Raw genomic sequence first — 27,326 nt, 5'->3', positions numbered from 1 at the left:
ACAAGACAGTTCCCTGAGACTATAGATCCATGTAAAGTAAAATAGGACAGCTTCCTTTGGTATGTTTGCGTGGGTTAAGAAACATAATGAGAATGTTTCATTGGATAATAGTTTCACTTGAGGAAAGTGTAGAAATGGAATTGTAACTTGTTATGGTCTTCAGATAACAGTGACTAAATCAGATTTCTTTTCCTCAGTAGAAATAAGAATTCAGTTTTCACTTAGTTTTTTTCAAGGCCTGACTCAAATATTTTGTTTGTGTTAAGCAGAGGCAATTATTGTTTCCTTCTCAAGAGCTCTTGTCCCAGCAGTAGGCTGTTGCTTATTTATGTAGGTTATAGCCCACATTTAGGAGATACAACTGTCAAAGCTACCTCCAAACATCCTAACAGGACACAGCTGTGACTTACTGAGTCCTGAAGGCTCAGGAGTTTTCTCTTTTCCAAATATCTGTGAATCCCGATTCCTCTTTCTCCATACAAAAACTCAGTGCTCTCAGAGTATGAGCAAAAAGCACTTGGTGGATACTCAAGTAACAGACCCCTTGACAGAGGCTTCTTTGTTTATGTTTGTGTGGCTTCTGCAGGAGTAACACGGTAATGTCGGATATCTGCTCGATCTCACTGGTGCTCTTCATTGCCTAGAGCCATCAATGGAGACATTAAGGAGCAATACAGAGCATTAACTCCTTTTATAATCAGATGCTCTTTTTATAATGAAGTTTTTGTTGGAAGACCAGCTCATGGAAATAAGAGACATCAGCTGTCTAAATATCTCAATATCACAGTGATAAGAAAAGTTGCACTCATCTGCAGTATCCTGCAGGTTTTCAGACCATAGGCTTTTGTTCTCTTTATCTCACTCCTCTCCTTTTTCACATTTAATAATGTAAGAACAGCACAGTGGCACCAGTTCTGTTAAGCCACCAAGACACTATTTTATCATGGATGCTGAATGTACAAAATCCAGAAAACCTAAAAAAAAAAAAAAAAAAAAAGGCACAAAGACTTAAGAAAGGCACACGGTAATGAAAAGAAAGACAAAGTTCATGCCTAAAATGACTGCTGTGTATTACAGAGGATCGAAAGACCCTGCCTTTTCTCTGGAGAGCTGATAATCCACCAGCCATTTCACAGCTTCAACATTAACTCCCCTCTTTACTGCAAACAGAACTCCTTGTCCATGTGCAGTCTGCCACAGTCCTCTAATGCTGTACACAGCTGATTTTGGCAAAAGTGGTGCTGCAAGTCTGGCACCCCTTTGAGATGCAGGTGAAAGTGATGTATAGACACATCTTGATTACTGCATCCTGTGCACTGGTGCAGAATAAGAGGGGCTTGAATTGAAGCCAGAGCTCCAGCCTGTGTGGTGGGACAGAGCCATTCTGCTTTACATCCTTCTGCTCTCAGTGGGGCAGAGCTTTTCAGCTGTTTTTGTGGTTGAGGGCTGTCCTTACTTTACAAATCAGATATTACACTATAATTTTACTGAGGGAGAGGAAGATTTTTCTTGTTATTGTTTACTGATTTCTCTCCTTTTCTTCTGATATTTTTAGCTCTAAAAAAGCTATGCCTAACAGCTTTTCCAATACCTATAGGAATTTGAAGTTTGTTCCCTTAATTCAGAATAGCTAAGAATTTAGTTAAGTGTCTTGGATACAGTCTTTAAGAGTACCTTAAAGCCACCCTACTGCTTTAACGAAAATGGGGCTATGATGAAACCATAATTCATTTTCCTCTTATTTTGTGTAAAGGTTTATTAGCTTGTGATTTAAGCAAACCATCTGGTCTTGCTGGCAATCCAAGTTATGTCAGACTCAGTGCTTTCTCCCTGTAATATGTTACTGGAGGCAGTTAAATTACATGCTTAAGTCCCAAGTCTGGCCTGTGCTTTTTCCATCTCTTAACATCTGTTCTAGGAAATTTTTCTGGGATCCAAACAAGTTTACAAGGAGCCAGGTCTCTTGTCTTTGTCTTTTCATGTCTATTTATTTTCCTTCTCTGCAGTCTAATCAGTTCAACTGAGTAAAAGATAATGCAGAAATTTGCAGTCTCTTTATTGTTTCAGCAATGGTACATAGTGAGATAAAAAAATACTTTAAAAACTCAAGAGCTGTAGAAAAATAGGAGGCTGTCATCTGAGAGTGACACTTTGAGAAATGTTAATTATTTTTTCGTCCTTCTGATATTCTTTCTAATGACTTTTAACTGGAAGACTTTTTGTTTTGCTTGCCTAATTAATTTTGGGCAAAAGTACAGTTTTTTAATACTTTTTGTCTTGCAATGCTAATTTCTTGTTTATACAAAACAGGCCCATGTTTAGAAAATAAATAATTTTAAATATACTTGTTAGCCTGCTGAGGTGGTTTTGAAAAGATCTCTAGTGATTAATTTATATACAGATCATGGAAAATGACTTGTTTGTGTTGGTATTTGTACCTGTATCCTGTGAAATTTCATCATTTTGTATTCTGCCTGAAACTTTTGAGACACAATAATGAATATAAACAGCTATCCCATAGCCTGCTGTGTCTGGATGTATGTTGAAAGAACTAGAATTTCTTTCCTTCAATCAGAAACATAAAAATGACTCTGATTCCAGGTATGTAATTAAACATTAAACTGTGTTTCCTACAATACTGCACCTAAAATACTGTATCTCCAGCTTAGGAGAGGGGATCTTAGTGTAACAGTCTTGTCCCTTTGTCATGCCCTTTGAGACTTAATTACAGACTGGGAAGGTCAAGGGAGGGGATTCTGCCCCTCTATTTTGCTCTGGAGAGACCCCACCTGGAGCATCCAGCTCTAGGGCCCCCAGCACAGGAAGGTCATGAATCTGCTAGAGCAGGTCCAGAGGAGGCCAAGATGATCAGAGGGTTGGAGCATCTCTCCTATGAGAAAACCCTGGGAATTTGAAATTTTGGGTCTGGAGAAGGCTCTGGGGAGACTTCATGGCAACCCTGAAGTATGAAAAGGGGACTTCAAAGAGAGAGAGACTCTTCCCCAAGGTCTCTAGTTACAGGACAAGAGTCAATGGTGTTAAACTGAAAGAGACTAAGTTTGGACTGGACATAGGGAAGAAGTTCTTTATAATGAGCATGCTGAGACAATGAAACAGATTGCCCTGAGAAGGTGTGGATGTCCCATCATTGGAAGTGTTCAGGGTTGGGTTGGATGGGGCTTTGAGCAACCTCATCTAGTGAAAGACATGGCAAGAGGGTTGGCCTACACGGTGCTTGAAGGTCCCTTCCAACCCAAACCATTCAGTGAAAATCAAAAAAAGATAAGTAGTCTCTCCTGTAAAGATTGATAATCTACAGGTGAGAAAAAGCCTTCTCTAACATTAGCATAAATTATTTTTATATCGTGTACCAGTGATTTGCTGTCTTTAATGGCAGTTGTATACATGTGAATTTGGATGCATTCAAATCCTATCACTTGAGACTAGAAAATTTTCCTTTGTGGTGCCTGTGGAGGGCATTCCTTAGCCTTTTCATAGCATATAAACATGGATTGCATGGGTCACCATTTCAGAATAGAGCCTCTGCCCCTGCAAGTGTTTTTGCAAGTGAATAGCATTTTGCTCTTTTTTTCCCCCCATATTGATGACTCTGCCGTTGCCTCTTTAGGGTTGCACAGTCCCACTGTACTGAATTACACTGTGTTACCTGCATTCATGATGCATTTGTTGCTTGTATCATGATCCACAATTGCTCTGCTTCTCTGAAAAGGTGCAAGCAGAAAATTAAGCTTTAGGACTATCTTCCTGAGAGAGCTAGAGAAGCCTTTTCCAATTTTCTGTGCAGTAGAAAAGTTATCTTCAGGTGATGCTTTATCACTGAGGAAAGCTCACAATGGGAAGAAAAAAGGTGGCTGCCACAACATTGTAATCTAAACAAACTGAAGTGTTTGGGGATGCTGAGGTTCCATTAGCTAGCCATCTGTCTGGATCAACTTTAGGTATTGGAGTCTTTGGGCTCAGATTTTAAGAGGCAAACAATAACAACCACATCAGGTGATAATAGCATTCTTCCTGGCCTGAAATATCTATTGTGTCTCAGGAATTCTTAGCAGTGCATTAGTTCTCATGTAATGGGCGAGGGGACTGGAGCTTGCCTGTCCTGATAATCAGAAATCATTCCATGAGCTAGTACAGAGCCAGGTAGGATTTCCAGCCTCAGTTATACTTTGTATATACAGTCCCTTTCTCAATTTTGCTGTCTTTTTACTGGCTTTTGGGGAACTTGACTAAGCTCTTTGCAGCTCCCTGGCTCCACATTACCCAATGGCCAGAAAGGTTTACTGGAAGCACTATGTGTTTGGAGATAATGTGGTATCTCTGTGTCTGCACAAAAGCCTGGGTTTTGATTTGCAGTTGCAGGAGCCTGAAATAACCATCTGTAGGAGCAGGGAGGTTAAGATGGTAGATAGGCTCCTGAAAAGGGCTTCATTTTTTTTTGTTATTAAATCATTTCTTTACAGGCTGCCATTGACATGATAGATAAATTTCTCCTGTTGCATTGCTGTTTCTCTCTGCCTTGCTTTCATGCTTCCAAAGGAAGGAGATGTAATACTATGTAAAATATTTGTTCTGTCTTGACATTTCCCTCTTCTGCTGCTGTGAATCCCATACTGATCTAATTGACATTCTTTGCCTTCTTTCACATAGTTTGTTCAGTCTCTCAGGAGCTGTCTCCTCTAATGGAAACTTATTTCAGCTTGATGTTCGTCCTTAAAGATAAGCTGTCACCTGGTCAGGTCACTTAAGGCCTAAAAACAATGAACAAATTAAGTCTCCATTTAAGTTTTCTGCTCAGAATACATGAAGACCTTTCTGGCCTGTCTACAGAGAACTGAATCATGGCTAGGTCATAGATCATCTGAGATACACTTTGTTTTATATACTGTCATTTGAGAAAAGAGGAGCAAGAGTTCACTCTTTACATCTTCTGAAATAGGTGGAGACTTTCTAGCTACAACTGACACAAGCTCACCCACAGCTAAATTGAAAACGTCAATGGCATGTCTCTGAAAATGTCTCAGCGTGCCCAGAGCTCTGGTTTTGGCAAATATTTTTTCTTTATTTTATAATTACCTGCTCTTAAGGAAAAAAAATCAAGGATAGATGTTAAGTTTTTGTATAGGCTAAATTAGATGTGCATTGCAAGTAGTTTGCTTCCAGTGAATATTCCTTTATTATTTCTCACAGGAGTGCTTACTGGGACAGGTCTGCACTAAGATTCATAAGCTGCCAAATAAAATGTTTTGTTTTGTAGAAGTTTAATTGAAATAGACCCATGGACTATCTACAACCTGATGAATCTGAACAATGAAGTCTTTACTGTGAATAAAATCATCACTATTTTGGTGAACTTTGTCTTCAGTAAATTGTGTGACAAATGGCCCTTGCTGGAGCGCATGGAAGGTAATGACAGTTCTGTAAACCAAGTTGTTGGCAGAGTTTAAAAGCTACTCTCATTCCAGCCATTCCTAATACATGATTAGATCAATTTTCTGTTGGCCTGCAAAAATACAAACTATAGCCCTAGAATTAAAACAGTTATCAAACAGAGCGATGAGAAAGAGATTAAGTGCCTGCAATAAAAACTGCTATGAGATACTCTTGCAAAGTCAGCCCTTGCCACCTCTCCCTAGGAGCCTTGGCCCAGATATCAGGCTCCAGTCTCCTCATGCCTTCAAAACAGCACAGAGTTGTCATGCTACAGATCTACATCAAGCAAACCAGTCCTTCAGCATTAGCATCACAGACCTTGATGGCTGGCAGTGGGAGGAAGCCAGTCAGGAATATTTCAAACCTGATTACGGAGAAGATGTTGCTTCACAGATTGTTTTGTCTTGACAGCTGATGGATTGACACAGGCCCTTTTGACTGTTGCACTTGGCTGGGGGCTTGTTGATTCGAGGTGCTTTTCTGTTCAAGCCGAGGGGTTTATAGGTGGCATGCCTCTTCTCAGTTTAAAGGAAAATGTCTGTGTACCTATTTCTGATCCACCCAACAGAAGCAGAAGCTGATATGATATCCCAGCAGTTGCACAAGTGCACCTTCATTACCCCACCATTTTTCTAAGAATCAGTTTCCATCCTAGTAGTATTTTTGCTATTTGACTGCTATTCTGTGGTCCTTCTTTGCAGTCTTTTCTGATATATTTTCTCTATTTCATTTTAAGGAGCTTTCTTCTAGTTTTAAAAATTGACAGATTTTCTAATCTTGTTTTGCATGCTAAACACTATTAAGACAGGGAAAGTTTGGTTATTATATCCATGCTTGCAGGTTTGGACTACCTGTCACTGAAGTTCTCTTTTGGTCTGTTGATTACTAGATGACTCTTTGGCTGTATACATTGTGAATAGTTTATGATAATTGCATATTTTAATTTTTTTTGTTTGGTGAGCATAACAATACTACCTTTTGGCAGCTGCATTTGAATGGAAGTAGAAAGGCTTTCTGCAGTAAACACTGCACAATGTCTATGCTAGATTTTTATAGATCTCCTAATTCTCAATTGCAGTGTTTCTTGCTCTGTCACTGATTGAGGATGAAAACCAGTCTTATTTTTGTTCTGAGTCATTAGGTTGGCCTTTAGGAGTACAGGATTTATTAAAGCATGTTACATACTTCCCTCCTACAGCACCTATATAGCAAATGACATGCTCAACTCTCCTTGTAAAAACACGTAAGTAGAAATTGAGCTTGTTGTAATTTCAGTAATTCACTTCCAGGATGGATCACAAGTTGATTGCTATGGAGGGATATAAAGGCAATGCAGTGCTGTGGTTTCATACTAAATTTATACAAATGTTTGATTATGTGCAGCATCAGGAGCACCTGAGTTTCTCACGTTGAAAGCACATTATAAAATTGTTTATGAAAACTTGGTTGTGATGGAAAGAGAAAACCTACATGGAAGAAGTCAGTGAAATGTGTTCCATTGAGCTTTATGATAAAATTATTAAAGCACATTCAGAGGTTTTTGAATGCTATATGTAGCTAGATTTGAGCATTTATTGTGATATTGCATGTTAATTAGTGATAAATTTTACCTGAGACAGAACCTGTTCTGAGTGCAAAATAAAATTACTCTTCATCTGTGTAAAATCTATGCTAGAATTTATAATCATGTTGATTCTGAATCTTTCCTGTTTGCTGAAGATATGAGCATTGTTCTGCTGTACTTCTCTGCCATCAGCATCTCTTTGAATGTCTTACATTGCTAAATCCCAGCACATGCCTAAAAGCATTGTTCAAACCATATTTTTGAGGCAAGCAGCCTCACTAACATCTTCATGGGAGCCCAGTCCTCTCCCTGCTTCAGAAATATTACCTTTGTTCTTAAGTGCACATGTAGTTTCTCTTTAGGCATCATTTACAGTGAAAATTTTTTATCCTTTTGGTATATTATTTATGTGTTTCATTTAATACCTTGCATTTTTGTGGGCCAGTGTTAACATCACAGGCCATCCTCTTATCCCTGTGGTACATTTTCTAAGGCAGAAATACAGAAGAGTTGAAGGTTTGTATTGTAATGGTTATGTTGCAGTGACCAAACTAAGTGAACTCACAAGCTGTAATGTTGCTTTGGTCAAGTGTAGACATCCTGTCCACAGCACTGGATGATGCCTCCAGCCTCCTGAAGTGCTGTGTAGCATCCATGCACTGGTAACCTTTGTGCTCCAATTTAGTTGTGACATTTACTAAGTTCCAGCTGATCACACTGCACTATTTTTCTCTCCTCCTGTCTTCTCCAAAAATGTTTTAGGTAGAAGAGCTGATGATGGCTATGGAGAAGGTCAAACAGGAGCTGGAGTCGATGAAAGCAAAATTGTCCTCTACGCAACAGTCTTTGGCTGAGAAGGAAACCCATTTGACCAACCTACGAGCTGAAAGAAGGAAACATTTGGAGGAAGTCCTGGAAATGAAGTAAGTGTCTTCTTTTATTATTTGTAGATGTGTTTTATTGATGTCTCTGCATTCCTTTCTCATCCTTGTTCTAGAGATAGCCCCTGCATGGATATGTCTCTGCATATAACAGCTGTCTGTAATCAGTCGAGCCTTCAGAGGTGACTTCTGACCAGGGATTACTGACATGACTTTCACGCTTCCTCTAGAGCTCAAAAACATTTCTTCCTTTTGATTGTTTACAGTAGACTAGTATTATTTGCACAACAGCAACTTCAAAGATCCTAAGCAGCTATTGGGACTCAATCATTTCATGTCTAATGAATGTGCCATCTTGCTTTGAGCAGCCTATAACTACTTCAAGGTAAGGTGCAAGTCAGTGTAGCAAATGACAAGAAAAAGAGGGAAGAGATAAACATAATGTCAGGTGTTTGTAGTGTTAAAATCAGACAGCAGATGTCTGATCTGCTCAAGTATTTTTCAAACTCATGCAGATGATTCATTAGCACTGGAGCAGTTTGAAGTTCTCTGTCAGTCAAACTTTTCTCATCTTCTTTACACAAGGAAGCCTGGATAAAACCATGCTTTGAGGAGGTGGGGAGAAGAGAGGAATTAGACTTCTCAGGCTTAAATACTTCCTAATTTCTGACTGTGCATTACAGATAAATACTTATCCTAGTTTAGGGAGACATGAATCCATTTAGTGCAATGATGGATAGCGCTGCCAGCAGTTCATTAGAAACACTTTCAGTTGTTTAGCCAGCCCTGAAGAGAAGGAACATTTTTATTGGCAGGACTAGCAGTGGTTCTTCCACTGTGGTTTTGTGAGCCATTATTTATTTGTTTAACTATTCTACACTGGTCTCTTTCCTTTCCTTTTTTTTTTTTTTTTTAATGAAGGGATAGAAAAACAGCTGTTACAAAATGGAAAGAGGTGGCTTAGATCTTGAAACTTTAACTTAGGAGTGCTGTATAAAGTGGGCCAAGCCTCCCCAGCTTCATATTCAGCTACAACAGTTTGATCTAGACCTGGCATAAGGATGTTGGAAGACTGCAGTACTTAAAAGCCACACTTTTTATTTTTAATAAAAAATTTTATTGAGCTATAAATTTGACTGCCTTGAGAGTTGCTGTATGGGGGGATGGGAAGAATAGCTCTTTAGGTGATGTGGGAATCCAAAGCAACTGGAGATGTATCCCATATCCAATCACTTGACAGTACTTTCTTCTGCCAAACTGCTCTGCCAAACCTTCTCATTAAAATCTACACATAGTGTACTGTATATCCTGAAATGTATTTGGAATTGTGTAGATCCTTTAATATAACTACTCACTTCTAAATGATGACCTCTCTTAGCTGTGTAAGTTATTGTTGGAAAGTTTTTGTACTGAAATGTAGTATCAGGGACTGCATGAACTGGTAGATCCATTGTACCTCAGAAGGAAGAAGAACACTGGAGAGAATGGTAATGCTGTCAGCACATGGAGAGAAAGATGGAAAAAGCATTACGTTTGTATAGTTAACTAGCTGAGCATGTTTTAGTCATAGTTGGTCTGTCTTAAAGTTCTATAAAGCTGCCAAAGGCATCCAAACTTCAAAAACTCGCTCTCACCATGAGGCTCTGTTGCAAACAAGTCTCTGCTGAGGACTCCCAGTCAATTAAATACCTTATTTTATATACAGAAACTCCAATATCTTCTTTGTTGTCCTGCTTTCCCAGCCGATGTCTTTTATGAAAAGCACTCATCTTTTTTCTAGTTTTGCAAAGCGTGTCTCATGCTGTTAAAGTCTTTACTACTATTTCAACTGAAAAATAACAGTAATCAAATGAGTGGTCAGTTTTGTGAAGCAATTAGCTGCCTTTGGAGTTCTTATGGAGACAAATAGCTGTTGTACAGATAGTGTTCAAAGGTATGGTGAAGCAGTATTGTTTCCTATGTTTTAGGGCAGGCTTCAGTGGGAAAAGTTTGAGGTGCTCAAAACCAGCACTGATTAAATTTGAGATTTGATAGCGGTGTAGATTTAACAACCTAGGCCCTGCAGTCAGCTAATGGAGCTGGGGAGCAGACAAGAAAAATGGCTTAGGAAATGCTGCTTTAGGAGATTCTAGATATGGAGTGAAAGAAAGTGTAAAAGCAACAAGGGGACTCCAGAAAGTTACCTCTGGGTTTTAATAGGAAGTTGTTAGATATAATGCTAGTGAAAATACATGTTTAAAATACTGTTTCGTAGAGTAGAACTTGTGTTTACTACTGACTCTGTAACCCTGAGAAGATCATTTCACACTCCTTAGGGAATAGTGTGCCACTAGAATAGCTCAAGTGTGAATTATTCCAAGCAAGAAATTTCACTCCTTAAAGAAATACTGTGTATTCTGAAGCCCTCTTCCTGTCAGTCTAATATTTTCGTTTTCTTTAAAAAAACTTTATTGCGAATAATTATGAGAGAGTCAGATAATGGTCTCTATTTATATCACCAACCCTGATCTACTGTAGAGAAATACTAGTGAACTGCTAGGATTTTTGTTTTGTTATGTTTTCTTTAAGAAGTTCTAATGTTTCCATCATTCACAGCAAATCTTTTAAATTAGGCAGGAATAAAGTGCTGTCTACAGAGAAATCTCTGTTCTTTGTCCCATATAAACCTGCTTAGGTTGAGCTGAGTTATAAACTGTTGAAAATCACCAGTTTTACTTTCTTTTTTTTTTTTCCTGGTGTTGTCAGCAAATTTTGGCAGTGTGTGAAAATAACCAAGCACAGTCTAATCTGAGGCCGAGCTCATGCAGTTGCCAAATCTGTAGCAGCGGACACTGCACTTACAGGGAAGGGGAACAGACACTGTGTCTGCGTGGTTTTTTTACTAGACAGGCCTTTTGTTATGGTCAGAAGGACCAGAAGGTTCTTCCTAGTCATGTGCTTCAGGATTGAAAAGTCCCAGTTGGGGCATTCCTCAATCTGTTCTTTCAGACCTGGAAAACTATCCAATAGCCCTTTCCTGAAATATGCCTTCTCTTGCTAATTGCAATTGCTGCTAGCCCTATAATTCAAGGTATGCAGACTTACATAATGTAGTTGGCGCTTCAGAGTTGAATCTTTCATCCTGCTGGCTCACAACAGAAGGATTATTACTTGTCTGAGAATAATTTACTCTCCTCTTGTTTCTTGAAAAATAATCAAGGATATTGCAGATGAATTAATTGTTATCGCAGAAAATAATTTATGTTTCAAAATCAATCTGTCAGAAAACATCTTTTGATTTCTTGTCTGACTGTACATGAGCCATCTTTGGAGTAGTTACCACAGTAGTTTCTAATTACATGAATTCATCCCACAGATAGTGTTTGATACAGAGTGATCAGAAATGAACCCGGCCTGTGTAGCTTAATGAGGCTGTTTATCATATCCTTTCCTTTCTTCATCTTGGAGCTGCTGAGAGCTACAGGAGGGCTACTCATAAAAATAAGATGCCAACCTCGGCAGGGCTATGCAGGAGGACTGTTCACCCATATCTCTGCTACAGTTTTCCTGCATGATACGACTTAAAAATATTTGGTAGATGGAGAAGTCCACGTCTTCATTTTCTGACTCTCAGATAAGAAAAATACAAAGGCATGCACGTGAACACTCATGACTGAAAATTAAGACAGTGGAAGCTGAGGTTGTTTATCTTCTGAAAAGTTCATCTTCCCAGCAATAAAGGAGCATTGTCTGGAGGTATGAGTATGAAGCTGAAATTGAAAGTAGTCCAAAAGAAACTGATTAATTGACACAGTTTATTTGCCAGAAAAGTAAAATCAGTTGATCCAAAATGAGCTGTGAAGTAGTTTCAAGCCCTGCAAACACTTGAACCAAACAAAAATACTTCAGGTTGTGTGCACCCATGGTGAACAGAACTAAAAAAACCAAAGTATTGATGTCCCTCCAACAACAACTTGTCAGCTCATCCACAATGTCTTCTTGGACATTAAGGAATTTTTTTGCCTTTAAAGAAGTTAGCTTTATGCATATGGATTAACAACAGTTCCCCAGAGCAGATGAACAGCTGTCTCCATAGTTTGAAATCCCTTTGTGTTCGTTGTCAGTGCCACAGAGTGGTAGCACATTACCCTCACATCAGCAAGGCGTGGCTTTCTTGGCCCAGCACAAGCTCTTCAGCATATTGAGCTGGACTTACAGGGTCTGTGGGTCACTTGGTGTGTCAGACCATCACGTGATGGCAGCAGTGGTACCAAAACTTCTCCTGTAATTACTTCTTGTGAACTTAAATAAGCTGAAGTCCCACAGGAGGCGCTCTGTCTCTGTAGGATTCACTGTCGGGGCAAAGCTGAACAAGTGCGTCTGCGTCAGTCCCTTTCTCCTTCTATTAGCTTTAGAATTTTCTTTTTTAAGTGTCTTTTTCAGGGCATACAGTGAAAATGAACATGCTAGTGTCCTATTACCATTGTTTTGTCCTTTTCAATTTTCAAGCATAAAATATTTAATTGTATATGTTTATTTTAATTCTATATTGTTGCCCCACTAAACTGTAAAAACTTCAGTTGAAGTAGTCTGAAATAGGAAAAATAATACATTTCTAATTACTGAACAATACAGACCTCAAGTTTAAATAATTTGAAATAAACTGACCTTGGAACTGCTGTTAATCTCCAAGCAGATTGTACAGAATCCAATAGGAAAGCTGAAATACAGTGTGCAGATATATTGTGTCTTTTCAGGCTCAGGTTTATTGAAAGATCTTGGTTACCCTCAAATGTGATGTCTTTTGCTACTATTTTTAAATTCAGGGGAAAACTAGAGACAAAACATAATCTCCTTTGCATTTCTTTTTCTCCTGGCAACTGAGGAATGAGCCTTGTTACACTTTCTGTCCTCCTGCTTGAGCCTTTTGAGCACTCTGAGACCCACGTGTCCTGGCAGCACTAGAGACAGCCTGCCACACTGTTTTCAGTGCATCTCACACTAGATGGCCTGAATCATGGAAGCAAGCAGAAGAGTTTAACCCATTTTTGGGCAGCAGTACTAAACTAGTCAATCAAATGTTTCACGTAAGTGAATCTCAAAGTGTCACAGAATGATAAAACAGCAAAGCAAAGACTTGAACCTTTAGCAAAGCCTACATAAACCAAGTGCCCCATATCAGTACACACAGAATTAGATTGTTGTGCTCTACTCCGTTTCTTTAAGTATTGGGAAGTTATATTTACCTTTTGTAACTGGTTTGTTGTTACTCTTCACCTGCCTTGAAAATCTTTTTCTTCTGTAGCTTTTCAGATACTAAAACCTTGGCATGTGTCACAGTCCTGTTCTGCATTGTGATAAAACCTCTGTATCTCACTTTATCTTGAACTCTATGGTCCCCAAGAACAATCTTGCAGACAGAAAGTACTGTTCTATCTTAATGAGCCATGACAGGCCTGGAAGCAAAACAAACTGCTGAAAACTACACCAGGTAGTGTTAAAGCATTTTGCTCCACTCAGTAATTTCCAAGACTACTGATGTTGTAGGGAGGAGTTGGGAAAAAGAGGTCCAGTCATTAACTTCTGGAGAATTTTGTTACACTATGCTCTTGTTCCCATGCCTTTCCATTGGAGATTATTTCTCTGGATATGTTTTTCCAGGGACTGGGTTTAGTGGAAGTCATCCCTTCAGTGGCATAGTTTTCTAGGTGGTGAAAAAAAATTAAACCTCTTTCAAGTGAGAATGTGAAAAATTCAGCATACAGCCTCAGTGTTAAAAATGCAGAGGTTTTGTCATGCTTTCGTTTTCTATTAATAGATCACAACATTCTTACAGAAATTGCTCTGAAAGATCTCATCAATAGAGATCTTGGCATACTAAATGTATGATTTGTTTAGGCTTACACAATCCTGATGCTAGTGAATGAACACCCTTCTTGTCTTTTCTCAGTTTTGCTAGTCATTATTGCAAACAATCTTAGGGAACAGGTGCAGCACAAGAAAATTTCATGTTCTTTACTGCCCAGAGGACATTGCTTTGGTAAAAGTTTGTTTTTATCATAACCTTTATGCAGATTGTGTTATCTAAAAGAAAAAGAGTTATGTTGGTTTTTTCTAGGTAACCCAGTGTTAAATTGGTAGAGGAATAGGGAGAGTGATGGTTTTATTTTGACTAATATATAGAACAGATTGCTTGTAAGATAGCTCTAAGGGCACCAATATACTGCCTTCTGCTAACTAATTCTGTGTGCCTTTATTTTGTATAATTAAATACAGTCAGAAGTTCTGTCAGAAGTAAAAGTTTATCTGTTCAAGGGAATCTGTGTAATTTTCCCTTGGAAGTATGAATACTCCACTTATTTCTAGAACAACACTTGACAGAAGTACATTTCCGAGCTTTCTGCATGCAAAGACATTGTTTGTGTATAATTCTATACACAAGAAGCATACATATGACTGCAATTTTTGTTTTAAAATATGCAGGAGTGTTTTGGCTCAGGGTTGATAGCAAAAGTAGATTTCCTATGCTGGCTGTTTCAGCTGCATCAGTGATTTCTGTCGCCATCCCTAATCCAGCTATAAGATTCTGGGGCTTCCAGGGGTGTTACTGAGCTAAACCAAATCAGGCACTTTTTACTTTCTGTTAAAGTCAAAAGAACCATGAGATCCTCAGGGTGCTTTTTCCTCTTTTATAAACGTGAACTGTAAATAGTAATGGATATAAATCAACTCTGTGAGCACTACATATTTCATTAAATACAGTCAAGTTGTGGATTAATAGAAGTTCCAAGTGAAAATATTATGGTATCTCATTGCATATATTGTAGATTTAATGTAGTGTGAACAATAGTAGCTTTGAGCAATTGTAAATCCCATCCAGACATTGTCAACATAGTTCAAAATAGAAGGAGGGAACTCTCACAGGGTGGATGTGTTCACATGGTCACTGTGCATGTGCAAGTCACTCTTTTATTGGGTTTAAAATAACAGTGTAGCTTTGCAGGGTGTAGGTAAGGCAAAGTCTAACTCTAGGCTGTTTTCTGGAGTGGAACAGAAATTCTTTTTTTTTTTTTTTAAAGTGAGGTCAATTTGCTTTAATTACAGAAATAACTTCTGAAGCAAGTAATTGCTTCCCTGCAGTCCTGGAAGACAACAAGTGGGAGTTGAGTAAGAAAAAGTGGAGAAATGAGTCAAGTTGTTGGCAGTACATGGAGTCTTTGTCTTTATACTGTATGGGAATATCAATGATGTCTGTTTTGCTTTCCTCCCTTCCCAAACAATATTTTTGATTTCTTTTAGGCAAAATAAGAATCCTCATCTGCAAGTCTGTGGAATTTCTGAGACATCTCCATAGCAATAGGATTCGGGAATTGTTGGTTTGGGTTTGTCTGGTGATACCTTGTGTGCAGTGAAAGTGATTCCATGTAACTGGAGTTAAAAACATGAAAATTGACCAGAGCTGTTCATTTAGAAATCCTAAAAGATGACATTAAGCACTATGAAAGTGTCTTTCTTTGAGGTATGATGCTGTCATTGCTATTAAGTCACTTCTTCCCAGTTCAGTAGTTTTATCCTTTCTGCAGATTGCAGGATAAAGAGAACTATCTTCCTGTACTAGAAGCTAGTGCATATAGGAAGGTAGGGAATTCTGAAAAATCATTTGATAGAATGTTATATTTGATGTTGCTTAAATCCCTCTTTTAGCCCTGCCTCAAGCACTAAATAGATATGGCTATAGCTTTCTCTAGACCTGTAACTCTTTTTCAGTCTGCTGGCATTTTACAGCTTTAAAATTCATGTTGAGTTGGAAACTACAGGATCACACTAGTTTATTTCCACTATGTAATCTAGGAATCCAGCTTTGCATATGAGGTTAAACTAAATTATATAGTTTGTATTTGCTATACAATCAACTAGCTTGATCATTTCATTAGTTTCATGAATAAAGATTTTAGGCCACTGAGACTGTTGTGAAACTATGACAACTGCAAGTTGCTTTGAGCAGTGAGGGATTTCATCAGAAAAGGATTGGAAATGGTCAAAAATATATGTAGATGTTTAGAAAATAGTTAAGTGATGAATAACAGAGAAATTAGCTTGTTTGAGACTAAATCATGGCAAATCAACAAGGTGTCCCCATATGCCAAGTCATGGTTTTGATAATAGGAGTTTTGATCTCAGGAGGGTTTGTGTCATCGTCTCACAGAACTGTCTCATCAACAAAGTAGGGATTGTATTCCTCATTAAACCACTATAAAGTGGGAAAGTAGGTAGCTGGAAAAGAATAAACAGCAGTAGTTTACTGCTGAAATGGAAACCTCTGCTACATGATGTCCTTAGAGGGCTCTCCCAAGCCTGCTGCTCTTCAAATTGTCCACGGTGAAGTGGCTGACAAGACAAAAGGTGGGTACTGCCAAAACGCCACAGTGGGGGTTCAGGCATTCTGGGGAGCAAAATGAGAATTCAAACTCATCTCAATAACCTGAAGAGGGGTTCTAGGGAGGTTTTTACACCCACATATCAGAAATACCTTAAATACAGTTCAACATGCTTTGGGGCTACTTTAGGTGAAGCTGGAGATGGAGAATGTGTTAGCTTGCAGTTTTTGTGATTCTTCAGCACAAGTCATATACTTTCCTTACTGAATGTCTGTAAGAATGAAAAATGTGTCCTGTAAAAATGTATTATATGCATGAGCTTGTTCCACGTGTGATGTGGGCTCAGTTCTGTCTGTCAATACTGTCTTTGGCTTGCAGATGCAACTTCTAAAGAGAAACTTGCTTTTGTAGGTAATTCATGTTGAGTATTCTCCATGTAAAGGAAACTTCTTTTTTTATTGGAAGGAATAAAATAATTCAATTCATTGTTTCAAAGTAGCTGCAAAACTTTCGCTGCCTTTCAAGCCCTCATTAGGCAGGAAATCTGAAAGGATTAGAACTTGCTAGGTTATAAAGAATACCAGGGATATCTTCTGATATTTGGAAAAAGCCTTTATCTCATCTCGCCACATTTTCTTAAAAAATATTAATAATGCAACTATAAATAATAGTATTTTTCAATTTAGTTCTTTTCACTGAAGGATTTTACATTTCGAAGTAATCTTTTTTTTTTTTTTTAATAAAATTGGAGAAATGCTACTGTTGTTCCTCAAAGGAATAAACTGAAAAGCAAAACATGAAGTGACTTGTTCACCCATGGCCACAGAACTTCAGTGATGTCAGGAATTGAAATATGAAGATACTGGTTTGTGGATTTTTTTTGATATCTTAACTGTTTGAGACACGAATGTTTCATAGGAAATGTTATGCATGTAAGATACATAGTTCTTCATTTATTTCTCTCTTCTAACATGTTCTCATACAGATCCTTTCTACATCCTCATTCTTTGTTTTATATGTCTGTACCTAAAGTTAAGTATGCATTTCTTGCAACTTCAGTGCTGTAATTGGAGAGAAGCAATCTGTTCTGTTTTGCTGAGCTGATTTTTGGATTTATCTTGCTTACTAGAGTCTCACTGTTAGTGAGGGCTCTGGTTCTAAGTTTGAAAAACTAGATTAATTTACCAGGAGATGTTAATTTAGAAGAAAAACAAATACATTTTTGCCTTGCCTTTAAAAATACGAAGCTGGCTTTGGACTGCAGTTTCATAGGTTTTGTGACAAATGAGGCAAGAAATAAATTGGCAAACCCCCTATGTCCAAAGTACAGTGGTACAGTGTGCTCTCCAATTCCCAGCCCCAAAGATCTCAGCAAATGCCACAAATTAAACAAAGTTAAAATTAATCAGCTCTACAATCAAAATACAATTATTAAGGCTTTCATTTACTACAAAGAAGCAGTTGTGAAAGAGGCTCTGGAGCAAGTTCTTTTGTGCAGTAAGGGAAAATCAGCAAGGTGTCAAACAGAAAAATGAAACCCTGCAGGTGAGGCTGTCTTTGGAGCCAAAAGAAACCAACACTTTTGCAGAAAGGCAAGTAAACTGTTGGAGAATGGAAAAGGTGTTTGGTGCTGGGCTGCAGGGGGTGTCAATGTGGCACTTGGCCCAAACAGAAGAAGCCTGTGGACTAGAGCAATGCTCTGGGGTCATGCACAGCCCCTTCCAACAACATTCCAATGAGGCTTCCCTGCAGGGCTCTCCACTGCTGGAGCTTCTGCCTCCTTTGCAACATGGAGCATGGGAATAGCAGTTCCTGTGGGGGGGAATTGGAAAAGGGCAGTCAGGGGTGCCTGGACACACCACAGCTGACAGCACCTTTCTTTATTTGTTTTGTGCCCTTGTTTGGGGGAGACAGGGTGCTCCATGTTACTTCATGGCACGTAGGGATACATCCCCACTGTGTGCATTCATACAGATACCGAATTTCTTGTTCTGTTTGATGGGAAAATATGATGTCAATGCAACTTCAATACAACTAAGTGTAAGAACATCTTTAGCTGCCTGTTCCTGAAACAGAACTTGTAGGCTTTTAATGAAAATAGTTCTAGAGGGACAGAAATTGCATTGGGCAGCTATATGGTTTTCATCTCAGTGCTACAAATAACATAAAAGCTTTATTCCCATACATGGGACATGCACTGTCTTTTAATAGATCTCTATTCTACTTTCATTTGCTTTTTACTAACTCTCAAAGTAGCAGTGTGGTATTAATATGTAAATAGTATAGTAAGTTATGTCTAACACTTTTTAGAGTACACCTACCTTAATCCAGCTGTGGTTACACATTTTCATGGTGCAGACACTCCCATGGCTGCAATGTGCATGCATCACTTGTGTTTTGTTTGGCTTGTCTAGAGTATGGCTCATTTTTATTTTATAAATAAGTATAGTTAATTTTCTGTAGACTCTGATAAGCTCTATAAGTTTCTTAGCAGATCAATGATTTAATGAAAATTTAGTGTATTTTCAAGGTAGGAATACTTTTTAAGAGCTGTCAGGTTGTAGTCTGATGCATGGAATAAAACCCTCAGCTCTTCAGAGTTGCTTTACCCCCTGTTCCCACTGCCAAGTCAGTTTTGAAGCAATTGTACATTAATCAGCAGATCATCATCAGGAAATGCCTGCTTGGTAAAGATGGAAAATTTAACTCCTTATGACCAACACTCCCAGATTTTCAGTTAAACTTTCATTCCTACTCTGTATATTGATATGGCTTGTCTGGAGCATGCATTGTAATGGACAAAATCTACCTTTCAGATGCCTTATTCCCAAGGAAATCCTACAAGACTTAGAAAAAATCTTTTTAAAATATTAACTGAAGGACTGCACAAAAAGCCCCCTCTCATTCCTCTTTGTAATTCATGCACTGCCCATTTTTCTAGTTTGTCTTAACTATATGTTTTGATTTGAGGTAAGAGTTGGGATAGCCTAGTGGAAGTATTTCATTACCTAACTTCCCAGCACTTCAGCTGAGGTTGGTGACAATCTGCTGGGACTTGGAAATGCACACCTACACCTTTAATGAACAAGAGGAGCTTGCTGATCAAAAAGGGTTACAATAACTTGTCTCCACATTCTAGGAATAGACTATTTTTTTAAATTGTGCAGTCTTCTATAATTTCAGTTTATGCTGTGGCCCTCAGGTCTCATTATAATACTTGACATTATGTAGCACTTTCTAGCTGTGAATGCTAAAGCAGTTACAAAGTCCATGTTAACTCTTGAAATAAGCCTTTGGAAAAAAAAAAGTGTTTATCTTTTAGGAATAAGGGAAACTGCACAGAAAAATTCAAATGGCATGAATAAATTGTATAAGTTTCTTGTCGTAGAGTGACTTTCAGACCACACTCAAGTAATTTAACTGGACCTTGCACTCCCAAAATAAGATTTCATTTGCTGTTGAAAATTAACAAAGGGATGTTATTCAAGTGTTGTTTAAAGGGCAGTATTAAAATTAATTTTCTTGTTCACGATAGAAGATTGTTTGAATAGGACACAGACCAGGAGATACACAGTGAAGTTCATTCTTATCTTCTCTGTTTCTCCAGTCCTTCTCTTTGGCTGGTCTTCAGAACCTTGTTCTCTGCCTACCAGGGATGATCTCTAATTTACACTGGACTCCAAAAAATGTTTTCTAAGACTTCCACCATTCTACACACAAGATTTATGTTGGATAAGAAAGGAGCTCATTTCCAGCTTTGAGGCACCTGTTGATCCCTTAGTTGTTGGTTCTGAGGAGAACAGCCCTGTGTTGTCTATTGTCATTTCTGGTGCACTGGATTATCCCACTGGACTTCCAGGTGCCTCTTCAGAAAGGCATGGATCTTCTATATATTTTGTTGGCCTCCTGTCTTTTGTACCCTAGGGCAGCTCATGTGATACTGGGTACAATTATTTGGGCAGTGCAATCCCGAAGCAGGCACCAAGGAAAACTGAATCATCACAATTCCCATCAGCATCACTTAGAGACTGCAGTCTGGTCTGGCAGCTTCTCAGCACTGACAGGATGCTCGCTGTCACTTCAAGGTGACTTCTAATATCCCAGAATGTGACACTGTAAACCCCCTCTGTGCTGCAAGACCTCATAGCTTCCACTGAACTTCTGTCATCTCCTTGAGCCCCACTGAAAGGTCACATTCTCAGCCCTGGCCCTGTGCTTCTCATTCAGGAACACAGTGCTTCCCAGGCTCATTGGGATTAGGAGTCATTGTTTTCATGGCACTTTGGATCACAGACTTGCCTATAAACTTTGCAATGATTAGTCCCAAAACACTTGCAGTCAAGCCACTTCCACACCATAGGGTAGTCACCATCACTAAGGCTGAAAGGGTCTTTTAAAGAGTTGTGCCTTTTTCATATTATGGAAGAATAATTTATTCCTAAAATACTGCTGGTAGCTGACTCTTTCACTGTCTCCTTTGAGGATGCTGCAGTGTACTTGATAGCTCATTGCATGGCTGAACTATGAAAAAAACGAAAGCTACATCAATTTTTTTTTCTTATGTTATTTAAGTACATTATTATTTAACAAAGAACAGTAGATTTTCAATGTCATTCTAACATACTTTTTTTCTGGTTTTGCCTGATAATTTTTCTGTCCTTGATTGTCTTTTCACTGAAAAGTCACAGAATTATGACAGCCACATGCACAAATATTTTCCCACTCTGTTTCACAGTTACCCTAAACTCAGCTATGTTTTTGTCTTTTTGATTGTTACTGGAGTCATCCTTAAGGAAAAGCTGGCTTTGAATGTGTTTTTCTATAGTTAGTAAGCTTTTCAGTGGTCCTTAAAGTTGTTGGGGACGTCTGGTTTCATTGGCGGTTGCCAAAACACTCTTTCTCTTACACATGGCTGGCTGGTTCTTCTAATCTGCCGCTGTCTAATCCTGCAAATTTTGGTCTGTCTTAGCTAAGTAAAATTATAAATGTTAACAAAATGATACATGGTAAGCCAGTTCTGTGAATGGAGATGTGCACTAAATGCATCGTGTTAGTTAATAATTGGGATGTTATATATTCCTTATTCATAACACTTAAAGTTGTCAGTTGTAAAAGTAAATGCAAAATCTTGCTGAGATTTAACTTAAAATTTGTGTGTATGGCTTATAATTGGAAAAAAAAATGCTAAGAGAAGGACACACTTTTCTTGTAAAATATGCAAGGGCAGGATGGCTTTTAAATGGTTTAATTAAGCATATTTGTGAAAGTGATAAAACAAATTATTATTTTTTAAAGCCTTATTTTTCATATTGTGCCTATCAACCTCTCCTGATTTCAGGAAACTGGTTTCAGTTAGGCCCTGGGGTAAACAGGACTCATTGTTTACATGGTACAGGGCAAGAGGCTAATTGACTCTTTCATTTCTCTTCTTCTATTTCATATACATGTAGAAAAGGTACAAAAGAGAGAAGCTGCAATCGCACGAGCAAGACTTCTGAGGTTAAAATAGCCTGATTGAGAGAAGGATGATTAAGCTGCATTTATGCTCCTAATAATTCATGCCATCTGCTGATCTGTATTCAGAGCCACCACTTTGGAATTTTTTCCAGGCCTAGACTTTGGGTTTGCAGATATGCTATCATTTTGTTACTGCTCTTTGAATTTGTTCCTGTGTGTCTTTCCTTTTTTATACGTAAGATGCCATAGAATGGCAAGACTGAAAGTACTTGTTCTAAATGGCATTCATAAAAACCTTTTTCTAGGTGCGTAATTTTACCTTAGCCAAGATCCTTTTTTAGGTTACCAAGCTCTAAAATGAATATACAACTACTTTTTCTTGCTTTTTTTTTTCATAACTCAATGAGGGTTTTCTTCAAGCCTCTAAGTGTATAAAACTATTTGAGATGCCAGAGCACTGTAATGCTGGTTTTTTGTTTGTGTCTTCTGTTGCAGGTCAGGGAATGCAAAATCATACAGAGGATCTTAAAAAAATTTCATTCTTTCTGAATATTATACTGAGCCATGTTCTCCACAGTTCTTTAGGTCTTATTGAAATATATGAATATGAAAATAAACAGAAGAGTTCCTTTGGATGTTACGATACAGTAACATCCCCTTTAAGAAGCATTTTAAACTTCACATGCAGTTGCTGGTTCTGCCCTGTTGCGTGAATGAAGCTGTGCTCTGCGCTCTGCAGGCCAAGACTGAAAATCTTTCATTCTTGGGAACATGAGGAGCTGTGGTCTGACTGCAGGGCAGGCTGAGCTACAGACCCATCTGCTCCTGCTCCCCTCTCCCAGGTCCTCCTTTGTGCTCTCTGGAGCTCACAAAACTCCACTGTACTTATTCAGGACACTAACCTAGCAATAAAATGTCCACATTTTTCTGAAGTTAGTTTTTTGCTGGCTTAGTGCACTGAAATGGCAATCCATAAGTCGCAGACAACACAAGACAAGGTTTGAAACTTAGCCTCGTGTCATAGGAAGGAGATGACTGTGACAGCAGGCTGTTAGAGTGGCCTGAACTGCAACTTCAGTTGCAAAACCAAAAGCCACCCTTGCCTTCTGGTCTTCATTCATAGCTTGCGTAATGTGCTGAGATCTTAATGTGTAATAAACTTGCCCTGTTTTAGAATCCGTTCCTTTTCAGCTTTTCCTCTTGTTAGAAGGTTTGTCCTGCTCCTGACCTGAGAGGCCTCCTGCCTTTGGCCCTTATCAGCAGAGTATCCAAGGTGCAGGGTGGTATTTTCTGTTAAGGACCTGAGCTGCAACAGTTCCATCCCACCATCATTCTGCATCTGTCAGTCATTCCTTGTTCTGAGTTGAGTGGGTTGATTAGACTGATTAAAGTAAGTGTCTGGATTGAGAGGGTTAAAGAGCATCCATCTGTTCTGGATTTACTGCTGCTTCAGTGGAGGCAGGAGGGCCAGGAATTAGTGAGTGGCTTAGTCCAGTTCTCACTGCTGGCAGCTGACAGGAGCACTGATGAGGTGATAATGAACTAAAAAGTCTGCCCTGTTGGCTGTGTGGGAAAGGGACCCAGACAGTGGGCAAGTCTCACCCCTGTCCTTGCCAAGCTTTTCACGTTTTAATAGAATCCATCTAAAGCAAAATTAACAAGTATACGTTCCTGGACGAGTTTCAGTATTGTAACTTATCACTGGTGGATGCGGAAGATCCGTACGGTGACGTTTGCAGCATGGCAGTGCTGTGGGGCTCAGGCACTGCAACCCAACAGTGGTAGTGGCACAATCAAGAGTGTTTATCAAATGCACAGTAAGATGTAACTTCTTTTAGAGCACCATCTGAGGTTGTGCAGAACATACCTCTTCCATTTTAGTTCTGACCATTGGTGGCACGTACTAACATTTTTGACTGTAACAATTTATCCTTGAAATATTCAAATCAGGATTTGAGATGCATCCTAAAGGCATTGCTTTGTGTTTTCCCTTTGTTGCTCTAAATGCTGCAAAGCATTTGTTTTTCTTACTTCTTTAAACCTCTGTCTTTCATTAGAACATATTCCAGATTGCCTGTAACCTCACAATATTTTACTTTTGACACGAGCCCAGCTAATGCCAAGCATGAGTGTTCATTATATATCTGTGCTAACACAGTATGGATATACTACCATGTCAAGGTGTAAGAAGCACTTCAAGCTGGTTGGGTAGCTGAGGAATACAGTGTAGGCACTCACCAGGCTTCTTAAATTGACATATGGTGTTCTTCTCAACTTACTTGTTGCTGACAGACTTAATAAAGGTTCAAGATTTTACAGGCCTTTAATTTGTAAAGAGTCTGCAGAGAGTATAAGCATGAAATATCTTAGCAAGGGTTTGTCTTTTTTGTAGAAAACAATGCTGAGTTTTGCAAGCTGGGTTAGAAGCTGTTTATTCCGTAGTCGAAGTGTTTGGAGGGCAACTTCATTCACAGAGGGAAAACCTCTCTGACCTTTGTGCAGAACATTGAGGGGGAAGATCGTGACCCCAGAGCCTCCGGTGGCTGTTGATTGAAACCTTGTGTTTCAAGAAATAAATGTTTAAGAACACTTCCTTATAAGGCCCGGGCTGCATAGACTAACTTTTTTTTATAGCATTTTAACTATTTTGGTAAAAGGTGTTTCTTCCCCTACCCCCCTTCTGATTCCAGCAGAAGGGGCTAACTCAGCACAATCGTTAGTGTGACCCTTAGACTGAATGCAATTTTGTCATTATAAATATGACTTAAATTGATATAGCTTCTTTTCCTAAGCCCATAGGCCCAAGCTGTCTCTGCATAAGTATGCCTATATGACTGTAACAATGTCGGCATTCATGGGCTTGCTCTTGTCAATTGCAGGAATATATTTTGTAGATTACAAACCAATCCAAAAAGGAAAAAATAATAAGTTCAGCCTGGAAAAAAGACAACAAGTATAATGGGTGGGATTGGATGTGAGGGATGTTGGGAACCATGTCAAAACCTTATAAAAACTTAATTTGCGTGTTTGTTAGCCGTCAGAAAGATTGAAGTCAATATTTTCATACCATTTATTTGATGTCTCCATCTGCCCTTCTATTCAGAGGCAGAAATTCAGGAATTTCAGAATTTCTTACTTCATCTGCCTTGTTCACATAGACTTTTAGCAATGTTTGAAAAGATGGAAATGCAAATAGTCCTGCTTATGCAGTTAAAGAACCTAACCACTTTCAGATTAGATGTGTCCCTTCTTAACTGGCAAACTGCTGTGCTTTGTTAGCTGTACCAGTGCCCATCATCTGGTATGGTCAGGGCTCCAACAACTTTTTTTGCTACCAAAGGAATTGCTCCTTATGTGGTGCCTTGTCTGTACCATGAATGTTGGGATTCATGAGGGGAGGGAATTATCTTTAATCTGATATATGCAGAAGAGGTACCAAGGAGTTGGCACCATGGACTGCTATTTATGACTAGCAGAAAGCAGTCTCTTTTATGTTCATTATGGTTGTAGTTTTTAGTTTTCAAATTAATTAAAATTGATATATGTTTTCTCATTTTCTAACTTTGAGTGGAAAAGGTGTTTTTTCAAAATCAAAATTTTAGGATAAAATGAGATGAGGTTGTTAAGTGCCCACTAATCTCAAAAAGTGCTCTGTCCACTTCAACCCCTTTCTCAAGTCTTCCTCAAATAAAGCCAGCAGTGACATTGAATAGAGCTGCTCAGAATCTTCTAGCCATTCTGTATTAAAATGTTCCTTTTCTTCCAATAGAAAAGGTGGGAGGTTACCAAATGGCATTCTTGAATCTGTCACAGGAAAGGGCTTTTTGTTTTGTTTTGATCAGATCAACATTGTGAGAATTTCTCTTAAAATATCTTACAGCAAGAGATTCAAACATTCTTGTCTGAACAAATGAAAACTCAGTCATCTGTTCTGTAATTATAGAATACGGACATGCTACTACTGATTTCTTTTGTCTTACATTCACTTGTTGGTGGTATGTCCCTACTGTTCATGTCTAAAATAGAAACTGTTTTAATACAGAAAACACAAAAGAAATTTTTGCCATAGAAAAACAACTGTTGTGTACATTTGTGTACATTTCAGAATGACACTGATGTCATCCTGATCACATTTTCTTTATGAGTCTTGTCTTCTCCCTCTTCTCGTGTTGTTTGTGGAGAAGCAGTCTCTGGAAACTGGAGCCACTACATAAAAAATCAAAAGTCATCTCCAGGTTTCTTCTATGTAAGACTTGGGCATAAAGGCAATCAGTTTTATCTTCTATCTAATGTCTCTTTTGATTTTCAGTATCTTGTGGGTTTATCACCGCCAGGTAAGGTCTTCTAATTCTTGGGATAATTAGGACAGCTGTAGAATTTAACAAAAAATTGTTGAAAAGCAGCTGTATGTGGATTAGAAGTATCTCTTAGCACTCTATGTAGCAACTTACATTGATGAATGCCACCAAACTTTCACAGCCCATTCAGATTTAGCTTCTCATATTTTTTCTCTCAAGGAAACCAGAATGCACTGGTTTTAAACTTGATTGTAGGTTTAGAAAATGCCAAGTAATTTTCTACCCAGAAATTATTTTTCCTTCATTCCTTCTTTTTTGCCCCTTTTCTTTTTTGTTGACTATACTCATGAGTCAGGGTGTGTCAGAGTTGCTGATCCTGCATGATAACCATTCCAATCTGCTTTAGTTTCTTACTGATGTTTAATGATGTTCCAGTCCTGGAAGATCGTCCTCAGAAACCCAGGTGGATGCTTTCCATAGGAAGTTTGGGAACTGAGTGAGAGCATGTGTTGTGCCATCCTACAGAGCTAAAGGGAAGCACTTCAGCCTAGGAAACATTTCCTTTTGCATAAGGTTGTACAGAAACTTCTTTGGCTTCTTCCAGGGCTTTATTGACGTTGCTGCTATTGTGATTAAGTTTCTTGCTATTGCTGATTATTGTGATGGTGTAGAGCCAAAATCACTGTTGCTTTTGGCTGAGTAGGAAAAAAGACAGCATGAAAATGGTTTTGGCAGGAAAAGAAAAAGAGTACTTGTTAAAACTGAAGAGTTGATTGTTGTATCCTTCTTTCATACTAGAATTGAAGCTAGTTTTTTAACACCATAGTTTTCAGTACAGTTCATGGCAGAGGTACTGGGTGAGGCATCATGTAAGAAATAACATTTCCTTACTGAATACATAGAGGGGGTAAAAAGTAAACTGTTTGAGTGCACTTCCCTGCTGTGGTTCATTGCTTTTTGGGAATTTCATTTTGAAGAGCAGGTGCCCCTGATCTTCCCTACTGGCTCAGCTGCATCTTCCTTCATCCAGCACAGTTTTCCTTCTGTGCAGGGTGCATGGTGACAGTTCTTTGATTTCTTCACATTGCATGATGCCCGTGACTGCAGTCAGTCTCTTTTTATAAAAGCTGATCTCTTTCTCTCCAGCCTGAAGAGTTAAGGAAGGCCACTTCTGAGCCCCAGTTCATACCTAGACCTTTACCAAATGCCTTAAAAGCCACCTCTGGCATGTGACTGTACGGGCTTACTTCCAATGAGAATTTACCTTCTCATGTTAAAAGTATATTTCTAAGCTAGTCTTGGAACATAAAATATGTCT

General features: G+C 38.6%; 1 protein-coding gene across 8 annotated transcripts in view; it reads left to right on the top strand.

Annotated features, from left to right (window-relative positions):
• ERC1 (ELKS/RAB6-interacting/CAST family member 1) overlaps positions 1 to 27,326 on the top strand; it is a 282,351-nt gene that overhangs the window by 174,029 nt on the left and 80,996 nt on the right. For all 8 annotated transcript variants that reach the window (XM_069003679.1, XM_069003676.1, XM_069003675.1 and 5 more), the window contains one exon: positions 7,778 to 7,938. In XM_069003679.1, the coding sequence (XP_068859780.1) occupies positions 7,778 to 7,938 (161 nt within the window). The remainder of the gene's footprint in view (positions 1 to 7,777; positions 7,939 to 27,326) is intronic.

Source organism: Aphelocoma coerulescens, chromosome 1A (assembly GCF_041296385.1).
Source record: "Aphelocoma coerulescens isolate FSJ_1873_10779 chromosome 1A, UR_Acoe_1.0, whole genome shotgun sequence".
Classification (NCBI taxonomy): Eukaryota; Metazoa; Chordata; class Aves; order Passeriformes; family Corvidae; genus Aphelocoma; species Aphelocoma coerulescens.
The sequence above is the reverse complement of the archived record's forward strand: the minus strand, read 5'-3'. Positions and strand labels throughout refer to the sequence as shown.